Source organism: Ranitomeya imitator, chromosome 6 (assembly GCF_032444005.1).
Source record: "Ranitomeya imitator isolate aRanImi1 chromosome 6, aRanImi1.pri, whole genome shotgun sequence".
Lineage (NCBI taxonomy): Eukaryota > Metazoa > Chordata > Amphibia > Anura > Dendrobatidae > Ranitomeya > Ranitomeya imitator.
The window spans coordinates 54,375,261-54,397,078 of NC_091287.1; the positions used below are offsets into that span (position 1 = coordinate 54,375,261).

General features: G+C 44.3%; 1 protein-coding gene across 1 annotated transcript in view; it reads left to right on the forward strand.

Annotated features, from left to right (window-relative positions):
* Nucleotides 1-21,818, forward strand: part of CCNY (cyclin Y) — a 162,122-nt gene that overhangs the window by 128,177 nt on the left and 12,127 nt on the right. Inside the window, exons 6-9 of the mRNA XM_069729689.1 lie at nucleotides 2,102-2,159; nucleotides 4,191-4,310; nucleotides 7,607-7,773; nucleotides 14,196-14,358. Of these exons, the coding sequence (XP_069585790.1) occupies nucleotides 2,102-2,159; nucleotides 4,191-4,310; nucleotides 7,607-7,773; nucleotides 14,196-14,358 (508 nt within the window). The remainder of the gene's footprint in view (nucleotides 1-2,101; nucleotides 2,160-4,190; nucleotides 4,311-7,606; nucleotides 7,774-14,195; nucleotides 14,359-21,818) is intronic.

The window sequence follows — 21,818 nt, forward strand, 5'->3', positions numbered from 1 at the left end:
AACACTACATACTTACCTACAGCCGTCTGTCCTCCAGCGCTGCGCTCTGCACTGCTCCTGTACTGTCTGTGTGAGCACAGCGGCCGGAAAGCAGAGCGGTGACGTCACCGCTCTGCTTTCCGGCTGACCGACGCTCACAGCCAATACAGGAGGAGTGCAGAGCACAGCGCTGGAGGACAGACAGCTGTAGGTAAGTATGTAGTGTTTGTTTTTTTTTTACTTTTAGGATGGTAACCAGGGTAAACATCGGGTTACTAAGTGCGGCCCTGCGCTTAGTTACCCGATGTTTACCCTGGTTACCAGTGAAGACATCGCTGAATCGGTGTCACACACGCCAATTCAGCGATGTCTACGGGGAGTCCAGCGACCAAATAAAGTTCTGGACTTTCTTCCCCGACCAGCGACAGCACAGCAGGGGCCTGATCGCTGCTGCCTGTCACACTGGACGATATCGCTAGCGAGGACGCTGCAACGTCACGGATCGCTAGCGATATCGTCTAGTGTGACGGTACCTTAACAAAGACCACCCCCATTGAGGGTGAGGAGGATTTTTTTTTTTTTTTGTAAATATAATATATTTCCTGCTGAGGTCTATAGAAGAACCACTGGTATTATCAGGGGTCACATTGTGAGCTCTGTGCACCCCCTGCTGGTCATTGTAGGAATAGGCTGTGGACATGGTGAATGTGTCCCCATCCATTGCATCATGGAGGGGGCAGATGATGGACAATGTAATTAGACTGCAGCCAGCTTGGAGGTTGTTGGTTCTGTTTGGTCTTATTAATAAAAAGCTCTTATAGTATTTGAGGTTCACTTTGGTTTGCTCCATTCCTGCCCGAACTCACCAATTAGATGCATTTTAGAGACTAGATTATAGGCGACGAGTAATTTCATGAATTAACTATTGCCAACAGATGTTGTAGGATGGTCATCGATAGGGTTCCCATTACTGTTCGCTCTCGTTTAGGCTCCGTTCCCTAAATTTCTGGTGAGTTTTCAGGCTGCGCCACAGCGACTTATATATTTGTGTGTGTGATTTCCGCTGCATAAATGGACTTGGGGTGCGGGTGTGAAATCCCATCACGTCCATAAACACAATTTTACTAATACAAAATCCTCATTGTGTGAACTTGGACTTAGACATTGCTGCTTCTTGTGTGTAAAAAGAAAAAGAAAAATGACCTGTTTTTAATCAGTGTGCTACATATGATTTCATCCAACGTTTTCTGCGTGTTGGTTTTTCTGCATCCGTTCTTATGGGGTTTTTTTAAATATAAAAGATACTGGTCACAAAAAAAAAAAACGGACGTGAACATCACATAGGTTATAATGGGTACATGAAAAATGCAGATAAAACATGTACGTGAAAAACAGAAGCCAATATGTGGCTTAGAATGACAATGGTGCAGAGGATATTTCTGCAGATGTTTAAGCTGATTTTCTGTCTAGGACTTTAGATTCTGCCAATTAGACTTTTTTCCTCATTAAAAGAACCAAACTAAGTGGCCAGAAGCTGCTGCGGCACCGCACTGTCCTAGCGCTCCGGTTTCATTCTCGGGTTCTGTAGTGATGGCAGTGGTCAGATCTCGCCAGCAGGCGCTGATGGCACATCTTACCAATAGTTCATAGTATTTGTTGAGGAAACTGCCTAAAGGTATGTGCACACTAAGTATTTGTTGCCGGCATTTCTGCATCAAAAACTTGCGTCTCTTGGCAGGAAAAGCACTGTATTTTGCAGCGCTTTTACATATATTCTCATCATCACTGTCCCCATTGGAGCTCACAATCTACCATACATTCCCTATCCGTATTTTATTTAGAGTGTCGGTGGAATCTGGAGCACCCGGAGGAAACCCACGCAAACATGGCGAGACCATAAAAATTCATTGCAGATGTCCTTGGTGAGCGTTGAACCCAGGACCCCACGCTGCAAGGCTGCAGTGCTTAACCACTGAGCCACCATGCTGCCCATAGATTTTATTTGTTTGTTTTTTTTCCACTGCATTTTTAGGTGTTGGGTGGTAAAGCTTTAGAATAAGTGTTTGTTTTTATTTCATTTAGATTCTTATTGATTTACTGATGTTATTTTTTGATTCTCTAGAGACGGGGATGGAAGATTGTTATTGGACATTTTTGATGAAAAGCTTCATCCTCTTTCAGTAAGTATGTATGTGTGTGTGTATAGTGTGTATGTACAGTTGTGCTCAAAAGTTTACGCCTCCCGGCCAAATTTTTGGTTTCTTGGCCTTTTTTCAGAGAATATTAATGATTACAGCAAAACTTTTTCTCCACTCATGGTTAGTGGTTGGGTGAAGCCATTTATTGTCAAACTACTGGGTTTTCTCTTTTTGAGTCATAAAGAAAACCCAAAACATCCAAATGACCCTGATGAAAAGTTCACATACCCTGGTGATTTTGGCCTGAGAACATGCACAGAAGTTGACACAAATGGGTTTCAATGGCTACTAAAGGTAACATCCTCACCTGTGACCTGTTTGCTTGTAATCAGTTTGTGTGCATAAGAGTGAGTTTCTGGGATCCAGACAGACTCTTGCATCTTTCATCCAGCCACTGACATTTCTGGATTGTGAGTCATGGGGAAAGCAAAAGAATAGTCAACAGCTCTACGGGAAAATGTAGTTGAACTGTATAAAACAGGAAAGAGATACACAAAGATATCCAAGGAATTGATAATGCCAGTCAGCAGCGTTCTGCAAATGTTAGCAAACTGTGATTAACAAATGGAAAATCAGAAGCTCTGTAAAAACAAAATGATGGTCAGGTAGACCAACAAAAATGTCATCCACCACTGCCAGGAAAATTGTTTAGGATGCAAAGAAAAACCCACAAATAACATCAGCTGAAATACAGGATTGTCTGAAAACTAGCTGTGTGGCTGTTTCAAGATGCACAATAAGGAAGCACTTGACAAAAAATGGGCTGCATGGTCGAGTCGCCAGAAGAAAGTTATTACTGAGCAAATGCCACAAAGTATCTCGCCTACAATATGCAAAACAGCACAGAGACAAGCCTCAAACTTCTGGAACAAGGTAATTTAGAGTGAGGAGACCAAAATTTAACTTTTTGGCCGCCACCATAAGTGTACATTTGGAGAGAGGTCAACTAAGCCTATGATGAAAGGAACACCATTCCTACTGTAAAGAATGGAGGAGGATTGCTGATGTTTTGGGGATGTTTGATCTACAAAGGCACAGAAAACTTGATCAAAGTTGAAGAAAAGATGAATGCAGCATGTTATCAGCAAATACTGGAGGCAAATTTGCAATCATCAGCCCGGAAGCTGTGCATGGGACGTACTTGGACGCTCCAACATGCCAACGATTCAAAACACAAGGCCAAGTCAACCTGTCATTGGCTACAGTAGAACAAAGTGCATGTTCTGGAGTGGCCATCTCAGTCTCCTAACCTCAATATCATTGAGCCACTCTGGGAGATCTCAGTTGTGCAGTTCATGCTAGACAGCCCAGGAATTTACAGGACCTGGAGGCTTTTTGCCATGAAGAGTGGGCAGTTTAACCATCTGAGAAAATAAAGAACCTCATCCACAACTACCACAAAAGACTTCAAGCTGTCATTGATGTTAGAGGGGGTAATACACGGTATTAAGAAATGGGGTATGTGAACTTTTGAGCAGGGTCATTTGGATGTTTTTGTTTGTCATTATTATGATTTAATAAGAGAAAATACAATAGTTTGACAATAAATGGCTTCACCCAACCACTAGCCATGAGTGGAGAAAAAGTGTTGGTGTTATCATTCATATTCTCTGAAAAAAGGCCAAGAAAGCAGAAATTTGGCCGGGGTATGTAAACTTTTGAGCACAACTGTATGTATGCATGTGTATAGAGATATATATCTATATGAAATATATGTCCCATCATCCAGTTCGGTCCCTCATGGCAGCTGGACCAGGGCTGCTCTCTTCTGCGCAGGCATTCCTCTGCATTCTCAGTGCCTTACTGCCCCCACAACATCATGTCTTGGTGAGGGGCAGCGCACCCCCAGGATGCTGTGTAGAGGATTACCAACTTCAAAGCTTGCGCTGCCGGCAGCCATGGAGGACTGAACTAGACTACAGACCAGGGTAGTTTGAATGTTTTTGCTTCTCTCTACTCCAAGTGTTTCTAGCACTGGGGATAGGATATTTAATATGTAATTCACCATTGCAGAAATCCGAGGTCCCATCTGATTATGAGAAGCATGATCCAGAGCAGAAACACATCTATCGGTTTGTGCGGACGCTCTTCAACGCTGCCCAGCTGACAGCTGAATGTGCCATAGTAACTTTGGTAAGTCTGACCTTGGTTTGTGCAGTTTTACGACGACTCTTACTAGATAAAATAACAATCATCCTATTTTCTGCCTTGCATTTAAAGACTGATAACGGATCATTACTTGATTCCTTTTTAAAGTGAATCTGTCAGCAGGATTTCAACCCCAAAACTATTAATATGTGTATAGATCTTTTTCAAAGACAAGTCCAGCAATACTTTTGGCCAGTTCATTCCTCCATTACTGAGAAATCGGCATTTTAATTGATATGCAAATGAGTCTGAAGTGCTATGGTAGATCTGAAGACTCTGTCACTCCAGCTCTATTACCCATAGTCCCACCTCCTCCTGCTTGACTGAGAGCGTATATGCTTTGTGACTTAAGGCAAACGAGCTGTAAGTCAAGCACTGGGTGGGGAATAGAGCTGGAGTGACCCAGGCTTCAGATCTATCATAGCCCTTCAGCCTTATTTGCATATCAATACAAACGCTGATTTCTCAGTAACATAGGAAAGGGCTGGTCATGTAAAGGTATTGCTGGACTTGTCCTTACAGCATTTGCCACGATTGTCCCTGTTTTTATGTTATGATCCCTGGTTTGTTTTAGACCTGTTTTTTATTTATTTTTTTCAGAGCATTTGAAAGCATTCTTAAATAACATGCGCTTCTATTAGTCCAGTAATGCACATAGAGCATGCAAGATTGCAGTACAATCTCTCATAATATTGGGGCTTATCTAGACGGGCTGACTGTGACTGTTAAAGGGTTAAAGCAGGTATTTGCTACCTTATCTGAGAGCAGAGTATTGTAGGCAAAGAGAATCTGAATCCAATGATGTGTCACTTAGATTACTGGGTGCAGCCTTTCTGACACAATCGGAGCTTTTAGATTTAGAAATGAAGCAGAGCTGAGAAAACTAACGCCGCCCCACCAGGCTCTGTATATACAATGTCCATAGACAGTGAGGTGCTTATCACAGGAGGGGGCGTGTCAGATTAGGGCTCATGCAATCAGCTAGGCCCAGCAATGATAATCTCCTGGTGATAAAACACTGATCGTAAGCAAATAAAACCACCTGAGCTTGATAAGAGAGGCATCACTGAAATCTGTCTTTTATCCACGACCTCATGGTGTCTTCAGATTACATAGCAAAAACTGCTGACACACTCCCTTTAAATTACTTCTGATCGGTTATGTTCAAGCCAATAGGCGGTCTTTAACATAGGCTGATAAAACTGCGATTGGGACAGAACAGTTGCTAATCCTATTATCCATACAGCATCATGTTATCAGCAGCACATCTACTCTTTACATGGGACCATTTTCTGCTGGTAACGATGATTTTTATGCATACAAACCGGTGATTGCTGGCCTCTTTATTTGGGCCAATAGTCAAGCATTCCTAAAAAGGCAAAAAACAAAAGCTCATTGGCTCATTTTTGGATTGTCCATATAAGCCATAAAGGGGTGATAGTGCCACTCACAGACATACATGTAGTGCACCAAAAATCTGGGCTGCCCAGTATGTTATACATCCATCCCAAAAGGTCCCCATTTCTGATGATCCCTCCACCGTCTTATAGCCCCATGGCAATGGCAGAGGCCACTTATATGGTATTCCCTCATTGTTGGTGAGAAATGATTTCATGACACGGTGATCTCCAGGCTGTGATTATGTGTTTCCTCTAGTCCAGCTGAAATTGATGCATTTTTATCACGTCCTGCTGACGACGGTATTCTTGGAAAAGCCACAGGAAATTAAATCATGTATCTGCCTTTGAATATTCCATTTAATTATTGGCGATCCGATCTCCTATTTCAGCTTGTGTAGAAAGAGAAATCCAGAAAGATTTAATAAGTGGCATCATGGCTGGGCACAGATAAGATGAGCAGAGGGTTTCACAGTCATGGTTATGAAAACAGACACGGCTAGATACACATTATTAATAGTGCGGAAAATAGTTCCCGAGAACAGCAGGAATACAACTGTACTGTGCCACATTTATCAGGACTATGCCACGAAGTGACGGCATCCGGTATTCCATGCAGATTGGGTTGTAAAGCGGCTAGAAGATCAGATCTATCCTGCCCTCCGTCCTTCCATCCTGTCCAGTGATTAAATCCATATCCTAGAGTATACAAGAAATGTGCATATATATTGGGGCCTGTTAGACCGCCTTCTGTTGATGGTGAATGCTATCGCATGTACCTCCTATGAATGACTAGTTATGTGCACAATGACATGTTGTTCTAGACGACTTGTCCCTTGCTTTTAAAAGTCAAGTTAAATACCTCGTAGAAATCCCTGAGCCCCCCTGATTCTGCTGCTCTTCTCGGTTTTGCGCTGGGTCACTCCGTTGCAGAAATATTGACATTTGTTGCTTTTGAAGTGTAGTATGTGAAATCTCTGATTTGTTGTCAATTGGCTATTTCTTCCTTTTTCTCTTGGGGCATGTGCCATAACTCCAGACTCTGCCAACCACAGCTCAGCAGCTTATCTTGCAGTCTCCTATACTAACGTAAATTCTAGTTCACCATTGACGTTCACTCCATCTATTCGAAGCTCGGACATGGCTCTGCCACAGCCCAAATAAACGACGAGCGAAGAAATAATCCAGCTTCACAAATAGATTCTTATTTATTTACATGGAATCCATACACAGGACATAAGTCATGTTTTCAGGAGATCTAGCGTTGGGGTCACCCTCACATCTACGCGTTTCACGTCAACACTCATGCTTAATCATGATGCGCTAGAAAGGCAGCACCTACTATTATATAGAGTCTTGTTCTGGTGCTGCCATTTATAGTAATATATACTATATAATAGTGTGGGCTACCTTTCTTAACGCATCATGAGTCTTCACCTGAAACACATAGATGTGAGCGTTACACCAACGCTAGATTACCTGTCATCCTGACTTTTATGCCCTCTGTATGGATTCCTTGTAAATGAGAAATAATCTATTCATGAAGCTTGACTATTTCTTCACTCCGCCTTACACTCTGCCAAGCTGTGTGAGGAGGGGTCCAAGCTCAAGACCACAGTGAAGACTCTGGAGAAATGTCCAGTTGGACTACAAGCAGAGATTTCACATATTACTCTGCAAAACAACAAATGTAATTATCTCTGCAATGGCGTCATGGAGAGCAAAACGGGAAAAAATGACAGAATCAGGGGAGCTCAGGGATTTTTATAATATATTTGAACCAATGTTTTTAAGCAAGTGACAGGTACTTTTTAAACGGTTTAGTTTCCTCTTGCTGTGCCATCATTGATGAACCATGTCTGAGTCTCTGTGTATTATTTCCAGGTTTATCTAGAACGACTGTTAACCTATGCGGAAATAGACATTTGTCCAGCAAACTGGAAAAGGATTGTACTAGGAGCAATATTACTTGCCTCTAAGGTTTGGGATGACCAGGCGGTGTGGAATGTGGACTATTGTCAGATCCTGAAAGACATTACCGTGGAAGACATGTAAGTCAATGATCCTTTACGGTAAAAGTGCGTCAGATTTCTCCCCATAAATGAGCACTGATCTTCTGTGTACAAGTCGCTGCTCCTGTAATGACCCGTCCTGATACAAAGTGAAGACAGAGCTATTGTGGATTCGATCCTTCTGTTCCCTTACAGCATGCATATTGTTGGCAGCACATCTGCTACATACTCGGGGCGAGGAGTTGCCGACAGTGATGATCTAATGGCACACATAAACAATCCAATCAGCCAGTGATCAAGAATTTTGCCCATTCATAGCTTGATCTGTAGTATATTTACATAAGGAGGCTCGTTTCCGATTATTGTTCTATCGGAACCTTCACGTTTTTCTTGGAAAAGATGTAAGATCAATGTTAATGCTTTAATTCTCATTTCTGCCCCGTCGGCCTATTTTAGACCCCCATGTTTTTCTTAGTCCTGGGACCTGCATTTCCAAGTCCTTTTCTGGTACAAGTAGAGGGCTTCTTTCTGCTCACTGTCCTGGTAATGTGATGCAGGCTGGCTGTCTGGCTCACTTAACACTAGAAGTCCCAGAGACTGGTCATTTGACATTTCTACCTTTTGAAACCCAGAGAAGGGTCAAATGACCTAAAGGATTTTATCTATAGCTTATCTTATCTCTATTCACTGTCTTTTGTTCTATAATTAAGGCCATTACTGTTGCACCACAGGAGGTTGTTTGCTGTTTTCCATCCAGTTTACCCATGTAGTTTCAAGTTAGTTCTGTTCAGTTTATTGTATTTGATAATATAAAGACTATACATACTGTATTTAGTTTAGTATTATTTGTGCAAAAAAGCGCTGAAACAATTAATCATTTTTTATATATTTTAAATAGAGAATTAGAAATTTTAGAGCAAGGTACAGCTGTGAGTAATGACCAGAAGCATTTGTGTCTAAGGCTATGTGCACACTTTGTGGATTCCACTGCGGATTTTTCCGCAGCGGAATTCCAAAATCCGCAGTGAAAACCCGTTGCAATTTTACTGCGGATTTATCGCGTTTTTTACTGCGGTTTCTTCTGCGGATTTTCATCTGCAGTTTCCAATTGGAGCAGGTGAAAATCCGCAGGAAAGAAGTGACATGCTGCGGAATGTAATCCGCAGCGTTTCCGCGCGGATTTTTCCGCAGCATGTGCACAGCGTTTTTTGTTTCCCATAAGTTTACATTGTACTGTAAACTCAGGGGAAACTGCTCCGGATCCACAGCGGTCAAAGGTACCGTTACATGTTACGATCTCGTCGACGATATAGTTAGAAATGTCACGTGATCACATCGTTGGTGCAATCAGTTTCACATCGTCCAAGAGGCGTCACATGCAACTATCTTGTTAACGATGTAAATTTTGGCTCCGCGTTAGCCTCATTGCAAACGTTTGCAGAATGATTTTTCACAATGGCAGGAATAGGAGAATTTACACCAAAATCGTTCATCTCAGCGTTAAGGTACCTTCACACTAAACTATATCGCTAGCGATCCGTGACGTTGCAGTGTCCTCGCTAGCGATATCGTTCAGTTTGACACACAGCAGCGATCAGAATCCTGCTGTGATGTCGTTGGTTGGGGCTAGACGGCCAGACCTTTCTTTGGTCGCTGGCTCTCCCGCTGACATCGCTGAATCGGCGTGTGTGACACCGATTCAGCGATGTCTTCGCTAGTAACCAGGGTAAACATCGGGTTACTAAGCGCAGGGCCGCGCTTAGTAACCCGATGTTTACCCTGGATACCATCCTAAAAGTAAAAAAAAAACAAAAACGCTTCATACTTACCTTCCGCTGTCTGTCCCCGGCGCTGTGCTTTCCTGCACTCACTGTGAGCACAGCGGCCGGAAAGCAGAGTGGTGACGTCACCGCTGTGCTTTCCGGCCGCTGTGCTCACAGCCAGTACAGAGAAGCAGAGCGCCGGGGACAGACAGCGGGAGGTAAGTATGAAGCGTTTGGTTTTTTTTACTTTTAGGATGGTATCCAGGGTAAACATCGGGTTACTAAGCGCGGCCCTGCGCTTAGTAACCCGATGTTTACCCTGGTTACCCGGGGACCTCGGGATCGTTGGTCGCTGCAGAGCGGTCTGTGTGACAGCTCTCCAGCGACCAAACAGCGACGCTGCAGCGATCCGGATCGTTGTCTGGATCGCTGCAGCGTCGTTTAGTGTGAAGGTACCTTTACACTGAACGATGCTGCACATCTTCTGACACATAATTGGACGAGGATCGTCAGATTTGAGATCCTGACCTCAAATCTGCGATCAGCGATCCAACGATGTGTTCGTCCGATATCTTCACGTTACACGCAACGATGTGAAAACGACATTGCATGAACGACGTGATCATGTGACGTTTTCAAACGATATCATCAACGAGATCGTAACGTGTAACTGTATCTTTAGGCCTCAATCACACTAACGAAAAAAAATCGCAGCATGTTCATTCTTCCCACAAGAGGACTGAAATTTTAGTGTGAAAAATATACAAAAGAACAACTGTTATTTGTTTTGATGCTTTTAATTTTTTTTTAAAAAACCAATGATTTTTTTTTCACTAAAGGGTTATTTCACACCAACATCAAACAAATAGTCACATTTTCAAGATGAGCAGTGTATAAGCGGCATGGCCAAACAAATGTGATCAAACCGTGAACAAGAAAACAATATAATCAAATTATACAACAGGGAGGGATGTTGGTGGAGGAGTGGGAAGAGGGCAGGGGGGAAAGGGTAAAGACAAATACATGGGGGTAGGGGAGTAAAGGAGCACGCATCAAAGGATGCTTTTTATTTTTGTTATAAAAATGTTAAAAAAATACAAGGAATAAAACAATTCCACACATATTTTCCATAGGCTGCAGTAGGGGGCTGTGTGTATGTGAGTGGCATGTCCTTGTGTGACTAGCATTTCAGCACTCACTCAGCAGTCTGTATGAACATGTCGGAACATACCTGGCACTGCCTGGGTATGTCCCTGGTACATTTGCCACACGTGTATTTGTAGCAGTCAACACATCTCTCAGTTGCACAATTGTTCGTGCATCGATGGTTGACCTGACACTTCACCCTTTTGCCAAGGCTGGGTGTGGAAAGAAGTTGCCAAAGGAGTTTCTCCTTGCGTGCCTTCTTTTCAGTCACATGACGGCCACCTAACTCTTTTGCAAGCTCAACCAGGAAGTCCACCCGTCTCTCCCGCACCCCAGTGCATGCCTGATAAAGTACATGAGCATAGAGTGCTGCCATGTCAATCATGTTGTAGAACACGGCGACTGGCCATCTCCGTGTTCCTGCACGCACGCTGTACTCCCGCACCATTTGGTCCATTACATCCACACCGCACTTTGTGTGGTTGTATTGTGTGACCGTGTTTGGCTTCCTTTTGTTGGTATCCTCAGTCTCAACCACGCTGTGCATGCTGCTGAGAATGTAGACGGCCTTCTTTCGTTTGGGTGCATACACTGTCAGTGTGGCACCAGTGGTTGAAAACACCTGAGTGGTGAATTCAGTGCGGTCCATCTGTCTAGCGGATTGAGGAAGTTCCCGGCGACTCTTGTTGATTGTGCCGAGGATAGTGGTTTCCCGGCTAAGCAGTCGTTGTGCAAGTGACAATGATGTAAAGAAATTGTCCGTGGTTACAGTTCTGCGGTTTCGGGTCATAGTGACAATGATCCTTGGGTTTCCCAGGTTTGCTGACCAGCTGTCATGTAGTGATGGAATCTTGGTCACCCCCCGCAAGATAATGACTGAAATAAATGCCATTAGTTCCGGGAGACCCATGAACCAATCCACCTGCTCCGTGTGACGTGCATGTTGAGTAGTCCATTCTTCAATGCTACGAAGCATGTCAAGACTGATAAAACAGAGGAAGCTCGGAAGGCGACTCTTCGTCTGGCCTTAGCACTTGGCTCTCCATCTGTAGGGTACGGTTCTATTGGGGTCAAATGGAGATGTTTCCCCACTTGTACTTCATGCCACACTGTGCCATCTTTTGCGGTCTCTGTCGGCTCACTCGCCAACCGAGCTCTCTTTTTTGGTAGAGGAGGAGTCTCCTCATCTGCAAGATAAATAATTTCAAATAAGCATTTTGTTTTGGTTCAAAATAAAAAAGATAGTCAGGAAATAAAATAGTTAACTCACACTGCCTTTTTTGGCATCCTGTTCCGTCCGTTTTTGAAACAAGCAGAACAGGATCCCTTTTGGCCCCCGTGCACCGTGGGTGATGTCCGTGTGCTATCCGTGAATCCACAGATAGCGCTGTCTGCTGTCACCACATACTCGCCTCCCTCCAGCGCCTCTTCTCCTCTCACTTCCGGTTCACTCTTGGGCTCAGTGAAGTGAATATTCATAGCCTAATGAGCGGCACCGGAAGTGAGAGGAACTGTCAGCGCTGGACTGAGGTGAATATGAAATTCTTTATTTTTAGGCTTTTCACTTTCCTCCGTTGTCCGTGCACACGGAAGTCACACGGATGACATCTGTGTGCATGGATGTTTTCGGCAAAAAGCGGTCCGTGCTTCCGCAAAACAACGGACATGTCTCTGTGTGGAGCAGACGGACACACGTGCTCCACACAGAGACACAGTTCGTGCGGAATGGGACCATAGGGGAACATGTGTCCCGTATGTCCGTGCCTACGGCATGTGTCAGCACAGACCCCACATGTGCCGGTTGAAGGACTATGTCTTCTCCATCTGAGTCTGAAGGGTTTGTGTTGCTCAGAATCAGTTCCAATGTCTCTTCAATGGTGTACCTTCTCTCCATTTTCTTTCCTGTGAACAAAATAGGTTTCTCCGCCACACTCAGGGAGAAACCAAAATAGGTTTTTCTTGTGAGCAGCAACCCCCACACTCAGGAATTGCTTGCATTATTCTGTTTACACACTCTTATCTTAGATAATCCCCCCTGCAGATTCCTCAGGCAAGAGCACATTTACAAATGAAAGGATGCTAATTAAGGTGTCACTATGGACTGAGGGTCATTTGACCCTCTCTCAGGACTTCAGGGGGGATCTTGAAATTCCCGGGACTTCTAGTGTTAAGGTACCGTCACACTTAGCGACGCTGCAGCGATACCGACAACGATCTGGATCGCTGCAGCGTCGCTGTTTGGTCGCTGGAGAGCTGTCACACAGACCGCTCTCCAGCGACCAACGATGCCGGTAACCAGGGTAAACATCGGGTAACTAAGCGCAGGGCCACGCTTAGTAACCCGATGTTTACCCTGGTTACCATCCTAAAAGTAAAAAAAAAAAAAAACAGTACATACTTACCTACCGCTGTCTGTCCCCGGCGCTGTGCTCTGCTCTCCTCCTGTACTGACTGTGAGCACAGCGGCCGGAAAGCAGAGCGGTGACGTCACCGCTCTGCTTTCCGGCTGACCGATGCTCACAGCCAGAGCAGGAGGAGTGCAGAGCACAGCGCTGGAGGACAGACGGTTGTAGGTAAGTATGTAGTGTTTGTTTTTTTACTTTTAGGATGGTAACCAGGGTAAACATCGGGTTACTAAGCGCGGCCCTGCGCTTAGTTACCCGATGTTTACCCTGGTTACCAGTGAAGACATCGCTGAATCGGTGTCACACACGCCGATTCAGCGATGTCTGCGGGGAGTCCAGCGACCAAATAAAGTTCTGGACTTTCTTCCCCGACCAGCGACAGCACAGCAGGGGCCTGATCGCTGCTGCCTGTCACACTGGACGATATCGCTAGCGAGGACGCTGCAACGTCACGGATCGCTAGCGATATCGTCTAGTGTGACGGTACCTTTAAATAGCTATGCCATCCCCCTTATCCATCAAGGCTGATAAAAAAAAACAAGGTTGCTGGCTTATCTGATAAACTATGCCAGATAAGCAACCTCTTTCATACATGTCTACGAAACAGAGAGAAGTAGGAAGCTGAAAGTTTCCAGGACCTAGAAAGGGGATCTGAATTAAAGTACATTTGTTTTATAGTTTTGCATTTTGACCAACAAACCAAACCACTTTTTATCATGCTGACATCACCTGTAGAAAGTATTATTGTCAGAAATAAGTAATTGATTTTAACTTCATGGAGCATCTAGTTCAATCAACGGGACTCCATTTCTGAGCGTAGATTGTTGAAGTTGCCCGGCTGTCTCAAAAAGCTTCTTTAAGACGGTCCTAAACATTAGATAGTTCTCGGGTTAAATGATCATTTGGCCAACGGCTGTCTCTCCTAACTCCCCCACACACAGAGAGACTCCTCATCTTACCAAATAAAAGCATTAAGCCTTTAAATTCCGGCAGCCGGATCCTTCTTTCCCGCCTACTTCATGTGTTGACGTAGTCAGGATGGATTGCCTATCCCGTCAAAACGAGCCGACGTTTATCTAATGTGTATGGAGGACTTCAATCCGTCTTGTCTCATACAATGTTTATTCCCCTTTCTACTTCTTACTAGGAACGAGCTGGAGCGCCAGTTTCTGGAGTTGCTGCAGTTCAACATTAACGTTCCTTCCAGTGTCTATGCCAAGTATTATTTTGACCTGCGCTCACTGGCAGAAGGTAACAACCTCAGTTTTCCGCTGGAACCCCTCAGCCGGGACCGCGCCTGTAAATTAGAGGTAAATTCATTTTCTTTTAGATTTTTTATTTTTTATTTTCCTGGTTAGAAAAATGTATATACAGTGCTCTGAATAAATGAGTACATTCCTTTGCAAAGTAAGATTTTAATTAAAAGACGAAATTTCAATTAAAAGAACTCCCATCACAGTTTTTATCTTCTTAATATATTATAATCATATTACATTGCACGGTGTACTTACAATTGCTCATTTTGCCTTTCTACCCAATTCTTCTTTTTTCCGTTAGGTCTTGGCATCATGTGATTAAAAAAAGACTAGCTGAATCCTTCTAAGCTCTACAGTGGCATGCAAAAAGTTTGAGCACCCCTGGTCTAAATTACTGTTACTGTGAACAGTTAGGCAAGTTGAAATGATCTCTAAAAGGTCTAAAGTTGAAGAGGACACATTTCCTATGTATTTTAGGCAATAAAATATATAGATATAAATGTAATTTATCTTTTACATAAAAAAAAATACAAAAGGGAAAATGGGCCCATGTGTTGTGAATTCTGTGGCAGAGTTCACTCCTGTGGTCACAAGTGGTACTTCGGCTGATTCTCTCTGGGATCTTCCGTTTGTGGAGGAAAGTGGTACTGCAGCTTCTGAGTTTCCTCCCTCAGGTGATCTGGTGAGCTCGTTAGCTTCTTCTCTACTTAACTCCACCTGATGCTTTGATCTATGCTTCCTGTCAATGTTTCAGTGTGGGACTTGTTTTTTCCCTGGATCATTCCTGTGGCCTGCTGCTCTGCAAAGCTAAGTTTTACATAGTAACATAGTAACATAGTTAGTAAGGCCGAAAAAAGACATTTGTCCATCCAGTTCAGCCTATATTCCATCATAATAAATACCCAGATCTACGTCCTTCTACAGAACCTAATAATTGTATGATACAATATTGTTCTGCTCCAGGAAGACATCCAGGCCTCTCTTGAACCCCTCGACTGAGTTCGCCATCACCACCTCCTCAGGCAAGCAATTCCAGATTCTCACTGCCCTAACAGTAAAGAATCCTCTTCTATGTTGGTGGAAAAACCTTCTCTCCTCCAGACGCAAAGAATGCCCCCTTGTGCCCGTCACCTTCCTTGGTATAAACAGATCCTCAGCGAGATATTTGTATTGTCCCCTTATATACTTATACATGGTTATTAGATCGCCCCTCAGTCGTCTTTTTTCTAGACTAAATAATCCTAATTTCGCTAATCTATCTGGGTATTGTAGTTCTCCCATCCCCTTTATTAATTTTGTTGCCCTCCTTTGTACTCTCTCTAGTTCCATTATATCCTTCCTGAGCACCGGTGCCCAAAACTGGACACAGTACTCCATGTGCGGTCTAACTAGGGATTTGTACAGAGGCAGTATAATGCTCTCATCATGTGTATCCAGACCTCTTTTAATGCACCCCATGATCCTGTTTGCCTTGGCAGCTGCTGCCTGGCACTGGCTGCTCCAGGTAAGTTTATCATTAACTAGGATCCCCAAGTCCTTCTCCCTGTCAGATTTACCCAGTGGTTTCCCGTTCAGTGTGTAATGGTGATATTGATTCCCTCTTCCCATGTGTATAACCTTACATTTATCATTGTTAAACCTCATCTGCCACCTTTCAGCCCAAGTTTCCAACTTATCCAGATCCATCTGTAGCAGAATACTATCTTCTCTTGTATTAACTGCTTTACATAGTTTTGTATCATCTGCAAATATCGATATTTTACTGTGTAAACCTTCTACCAGATCATTAATGAATATGTTGAAGAGAACAGGTCCCAATACTGACCCCTGCGGTACCCCACTGGTCACAGCGACCCAGTTAGAGACTATACCATTTATAACCACCCTCTGCTTTCTATCACTAAGCCAGTTACTAACCCATTTACACACAATTTCCCCCAGACCAAGCATTCTCATTTTGTGTACCAACCTCTTGTGCGGCACGGTATCAAACGCTTTGGAAAAATCGAGATATACCACGTCCAATGACTCACCGTGGTCCAGTCTATAGCTTACCTCTTCATAAAAACTGATTAGATTGGTTTGACAGGAGCGATTTCTCATAAACCCATGCTGATATGGAGTTAAACAGTTATTCTCATTGAGATAATCCAGAATAACATCCCTCAGAAACCCTTCAAATATTTTACCAACAATAGAGGTTAGACTTACTGGCCTATAATTTCCAGGTTCACTTTTAGAGCCCTTTTTGAATATTGGCACCACATTTGCTATGCGCCAGTCCTGCGGAACAGACCCTGTCGCTATAGAGTCACTAAAAATAAGAAATAATGGTTTATCTATTACATTACTTAGTTCTCTTAGTTCTCGTGGGTGTATGCCATCCGGACCCGGAGATTTATCTATTTTAATCTTATTTAGCCGGTTTCGCACCGGTTTTGCTTATGTTATTTTGTTGCTATTTTTCTGTCCAGCTTGCTTTATTGGTTTTTCTCGCCTGCTGGAAGCTCTGAGACGCAGAGGGACCACCTCCGTACCGTTAGTCGGTGCGGAGGATCTTTTTGTCCCCTCTGCGTGGTTTTTTATAGGTTTTTGTGCTGACCGCAAAGTTATCTTCCCTATCCTCGTTCTGTTCAGCTAGTCGGGCCTCACTTTGCTAAATCTGTTTCATCTCTATGTTTGTGTTTTCATCTTACTCACAGTCATTATATGTGGGGGGCTGCCTTTTCCTTTGGGGAATTTCTCTGAGGCAAGGTAGGCTTATTTTTCTATCTTCAGGATTAGCTAGTTTCTCAGGCTGTGACGAGGCGCCTAGGTTCTGGTCAGGAGCGCTCCACGGCTACCTTTAGTGTGGTTTGATAGGCTTAGGGATTGCGGTCTGCAGAGTTCCCACGTCTCAGAGCTCGTTCTATTATTTTGGGTTATTGTCAGTTCACTGTATGTGCTCTGACCTCCATGTCCATTGTGATTCTGAATTGCCTTTCATAACAGTACAGGAAGCCTAAAGTGCTAATGATTCTCAATAGAGGGAAAAAAGAAGTCCTGAGACCATTTTTTTTTCTTTGCACTGTGTTTTGTCTTTTTTTTCCCCTAGACATTTGGGTGGTTCAGGACACAGGTGTAGCAATGGACATTAAAGGTCTGTCTTCATGTGTGGATCAGCTCACGGCAAGAGTTCAAAATATTCAAGATTTTGTGGTCCAGAATTCTTTGCTTGAACCGAGAATTCCTATTCCAGATTTGTTTTTTGGAGATGGAACTAAATTTCTGAGTTTCAAAAATAATTGTAAACTATTTCTGGCTTTGAAACCTCGCTCTTCTGGTGACCCAATTCAACAGGTTAGGATCGTCATTTCTTTTTTGCGCGGCGACCCTCAGGACTGGGCGTTTTCTCTTGCGTCAGGAGATCCTGCATTGAGTAATATCGATGCGTTTTTCCTGGCGCTTGGGTTGCTGTACGATGAGCCTAATTCAGTGGATCAGGCAGAAAAAAATTTGCTGGCTCTTTGTCAGGCTCAGGATGAGATAGAGGTATATTGTCAGAAATTTAGAAAGTGGTCAGTGCTCACTCAATGGAATGAATCTGCGCTGGCAGCAATATTCAGAAAGGGTCTCTCTGAAGCCCTTAAGGATGTCATGGTGGGATTTCCTATGCCTGCTGGTTTGAATGAGTCTATGTCTTTGGCCATTCAGATCGGTCGACGCTTGCGTGAGCGTAAACCTGTGCACCATTTGGCGGTATTACCTGAGCTTAAACCTGAGCCTATGCAGTGTGATAGGACCTTGACCAGAGTTGAACGGCAAGAACATAGACGTCTGAATGGTCTGTGTTTCTACTGTGGTGATTCCACTCATGCTATCTCTGATTGTCCTAAGCGCACTAAGCGGTTCGCTAGGTCTGCCACCATTGGTACTGTACAGTCAAAATTTCTTCTGTCCGTTACCTTGATCTGCTCTTTGTCATCATATTCTGTCATGGCATTTGTGGATTCAGGCGCTGCCCTGAATTTGATGGACTTGGAATATGCTAAGCGTTGTGGGTTTTTCTTGGAGCCCTTGCAGTGTCCTATTCCATTGAGAGGAATTGATGCTACGCCTTTGGCCAAGAATAAGCCTCAATACTGGACCCAGCTGACCATGTGCATGGCTCCTGCACATCAGGAGGTTATTCGCTTTCTGGTGTTGCATAATCTGCATGATGTGGTCGTGTTGGGGTTGCCATGGCTACAAGCCCATAATCCAGTATTAGATTGGAAATCCATGTCGGTGTCCAGCTAGGGTTGTCAGGGGGTACATGGTGATGTTCCATTTCTGTCAATTTCGTCATCCACTCCTTCTGAGGTCCCAGAGTTCTTGTCTGATTACCGGGATGTATTTGATGAGCCCAAGTCCAATACCCTACCTCCGCATAGGGATTGTGATTGTGCTATCAATTTGATTCCTGGTAGTAAATTCCCAAAAGGTCGATTGTTTAATTTGTCCGTGCCTGAGCACACTGCTATGCTCAGTTATGTGAAGGAATCCCTGGAGAAGGGGCATATTCGCCCGTCATCGTCGCCATTAGGAGCAGGGTTCTTTTTTGTAGCCAAGAAGGATGGTTCGCTGAGACCTTGTATAGATTACCGCCTTCTTAATAAGATCACGGTTAAATTTCAGTACCCCTTGCCATTGTTATCTGATCTGTTTGCTCGGATTAAGGGGGCTAGTTGGTTCACAAAGATAGATCTTCGTGGTGCGTATAATCTGGTGCGAATTAAGCAAGGTGATGAATGGAAAACTGCATTTAATACGCCCGAGGGTCATTTTGAGTATCTCGTGATGCCGTTCGGACTTGCCAATGCTCCATCAGTGTTTCAGTCCTTTATGCATGACATCTTCCGAGAGTACCTGGATAAATTCCTGATTGTGTACTTGGATGACATTTTGATCTTCTCGGATGATTGGGAGTCTCATGTGAAGCAGGTCTGAACAGTTTTTCAGGTCCTGCGTGCTAATTCTTTGTTTGTGAAGGGATCAAAGTGTCTCTTTGGTGTGCAGAAGGTTTCATTTTTGGGGTTCATCTTTTCCCCTTCTACTATCGAGATGGATCCTGTTAAGGTCCAAGCCATCCATGATTGGACTCAGCCGACATCTCTGAAAAGTCTGCAAAAGTTCCTGGGCTTTGCTAATTTTTATCGTCGCTTCATCTGCAATTTTTCTAGTATTGCTAAGCCATTGACCGATTTGACCATGAAGGGTGCTGATGTGGTCAATTGGTCTTCTGCTGCTGTGGAAGCTTTTCAAGAGTTGAAGCGTCGTTTTTCTTCTGCCCCTGTGTTGTGTCAACCAGATGTTTCTCTTCCGTTCCAGGTCGAGGTTGATGCTTCTGAGATTGGAGCAGGGGCTGTTTTGTCGCAGAGAGGTTCTGGTTGCTCAGTGATGAAACCATGCGCTTTCTTTTCCAGGAAGTTTTCGCCTGCTTAGCGTAATTATGATGTGGGCAACCGAGAGTTGCTGGCCATGAAGTGGGCATTCGAGGAGTGGCGTCATTGGCTTGAAGGAGCTAAGCATCGCGTGGTGGTATTGACTGATCATAAGAACTTGACTTATCTCGAGTCTGCCAAGCGCTTGAATCCTAGACAAGCTCGTTGGTCGTTGTTTTTTGCCCATTTTGACTTTGTGATTTCGTACCTTCCGGGCTCTAAAAATGTGAAGGCGGATGCTCTGTCTAGGAGTTTTGTACCCGACTCTCCGGGTTTATCTGAGCCGGCGGGTATCCTCAAGGAAGGAGTAATTGTGTCTGCCATCTCCCCTGATTTGCGGCGGGTGCTGCAAAAATTTCAGGCTAATAAACCTGATCGTTGCCCAGCGGAGAAACTGTTTGTCCCTGATAGGTGGACGAATAGAGTTATCTCTGAACTTCATTGTTCGGTGTTGGCTGGTCATCCTGGAATCTTTGGTACCAGAGAGTTAGTGGCTAGATCCTTTTGGTGGCCCTCTCTGTCGCGGGATGTGCGTGCTTTTGTGCAGTCCTGTGGGATTTGTGCTCGGGCTAAGCCCTGCTGTTCTCGTGCCAGTGGGTTGCTTTTGCCCTTGCCGGTCCCGAAGAGGCCTTGGACACATATCTCTATGGATTTTATTTCTGACCTTCCTGTTTCTCAAAAGATGTCAGTCATTTGGGTGGTCTGTGATCGCTTTTCTAAGATGGTCCATCTGGTACCCTTGTCTAAATTGCCTTCCTCCTCTGATTTGGTGCCTTTGTTCTTCCAGCATGTGGTTCGTTTGCATGGCATTCCAGAGAATATTGTTTCTGACAGAGGTTCCCAGTTTGTTTCGAGGTTTTGGCGAGCCTTTTGTGGTAGGATGGGCATTGACTTGTCTTTTTCCTCGGCTTTCCATCCTCAGACTAATGGCCAGACCGAGCGAACCAATCAGACCTTGGAAACATATCTGAGGTGCTTTGTTTCTGCTGATCAGGATGACTGGGTGTCCTTTTTGCCTTTGGCTGAGTTCGCCCTTAATAATCGGGCCAGCTCGGCTACCTTGGTTTCACCGTTTTTCTGCAATTCTGGGTTCCATCCTCGTTTCTCTTCTGGACAGGTTGAGTCTTCGGACTGTCCTGGTGGACAGGTTGCAGCAGATTTGGACTCAGGTAGTGGACAATTTGACCTTGTCCCAGGAGAAGGCTCAACTTTTCGCTAATCGCAGACGCCGTGTGGGTCCCCGACTTCGTGTTGGGGATCTGGTTTGGTTATCTTCTCGTCATATTCCTATGAAGGTTTCCTCTCCTAAGTTTAAACCTCGTTTTATTGGTCCGTATAGGATTTCTGAGGTTCTTAATCCTGTGTCTTTTCGTCTGACCCTTCCAGATTCTTTTTCCATACATAACGTATTCCATAGGTCATTGTTGCGGAGATACGTGGCACCTATGGTTCCATCTGTTGAGCCTCCTGCCCCGGTTTTGGTGGAGGGGGAATTGGAGTATATTGTGGAGAAGATTTTGGATTCTCGTGTTTCAAGACGGAAACTCCAGTATCTGGTTAAATGGAAGGGTTATGCTCAGGAGGATAATTCCTGGGTTTTTGCCTCTGATGTCCATGCTCCCGATCTTGTTCGTGCCTTTCATGTGGCTCATCCTGGTCGGCCTGGGGGCTCTGGTGAGGGTTCGGTGACCCCTCCTCAAGAAGGGGGTACTGTTGTGAATTCTGTGGCAGAGTTCACTCCTGTGGTCACAAGTGGTACTTCGGCTGATTCTCTCTGGGATCTTCTGTTTGTGGAGGAAAGTGGTACTGCAGCTTCTGAGTTTCATCCCTCAGGTGATCTGGTGAGCTCGTTAGCTTCTTCTCTACTTAACTCCACCTGATGCTTTGATCTATGCTTCCTGTCAATGTTTCAGTGTGGGACTTGTTTTTTCCCTGGATCATTCCTGTGGCCTGCTGCTCTGCAAAGCTAAGTTTTGCTTATGTTATTTTGTTGCTATTTTTCTGTCCAGCTTGCTTTATTGGTTTTTCTCGCCTGCTGGAAGCTCTGAGACG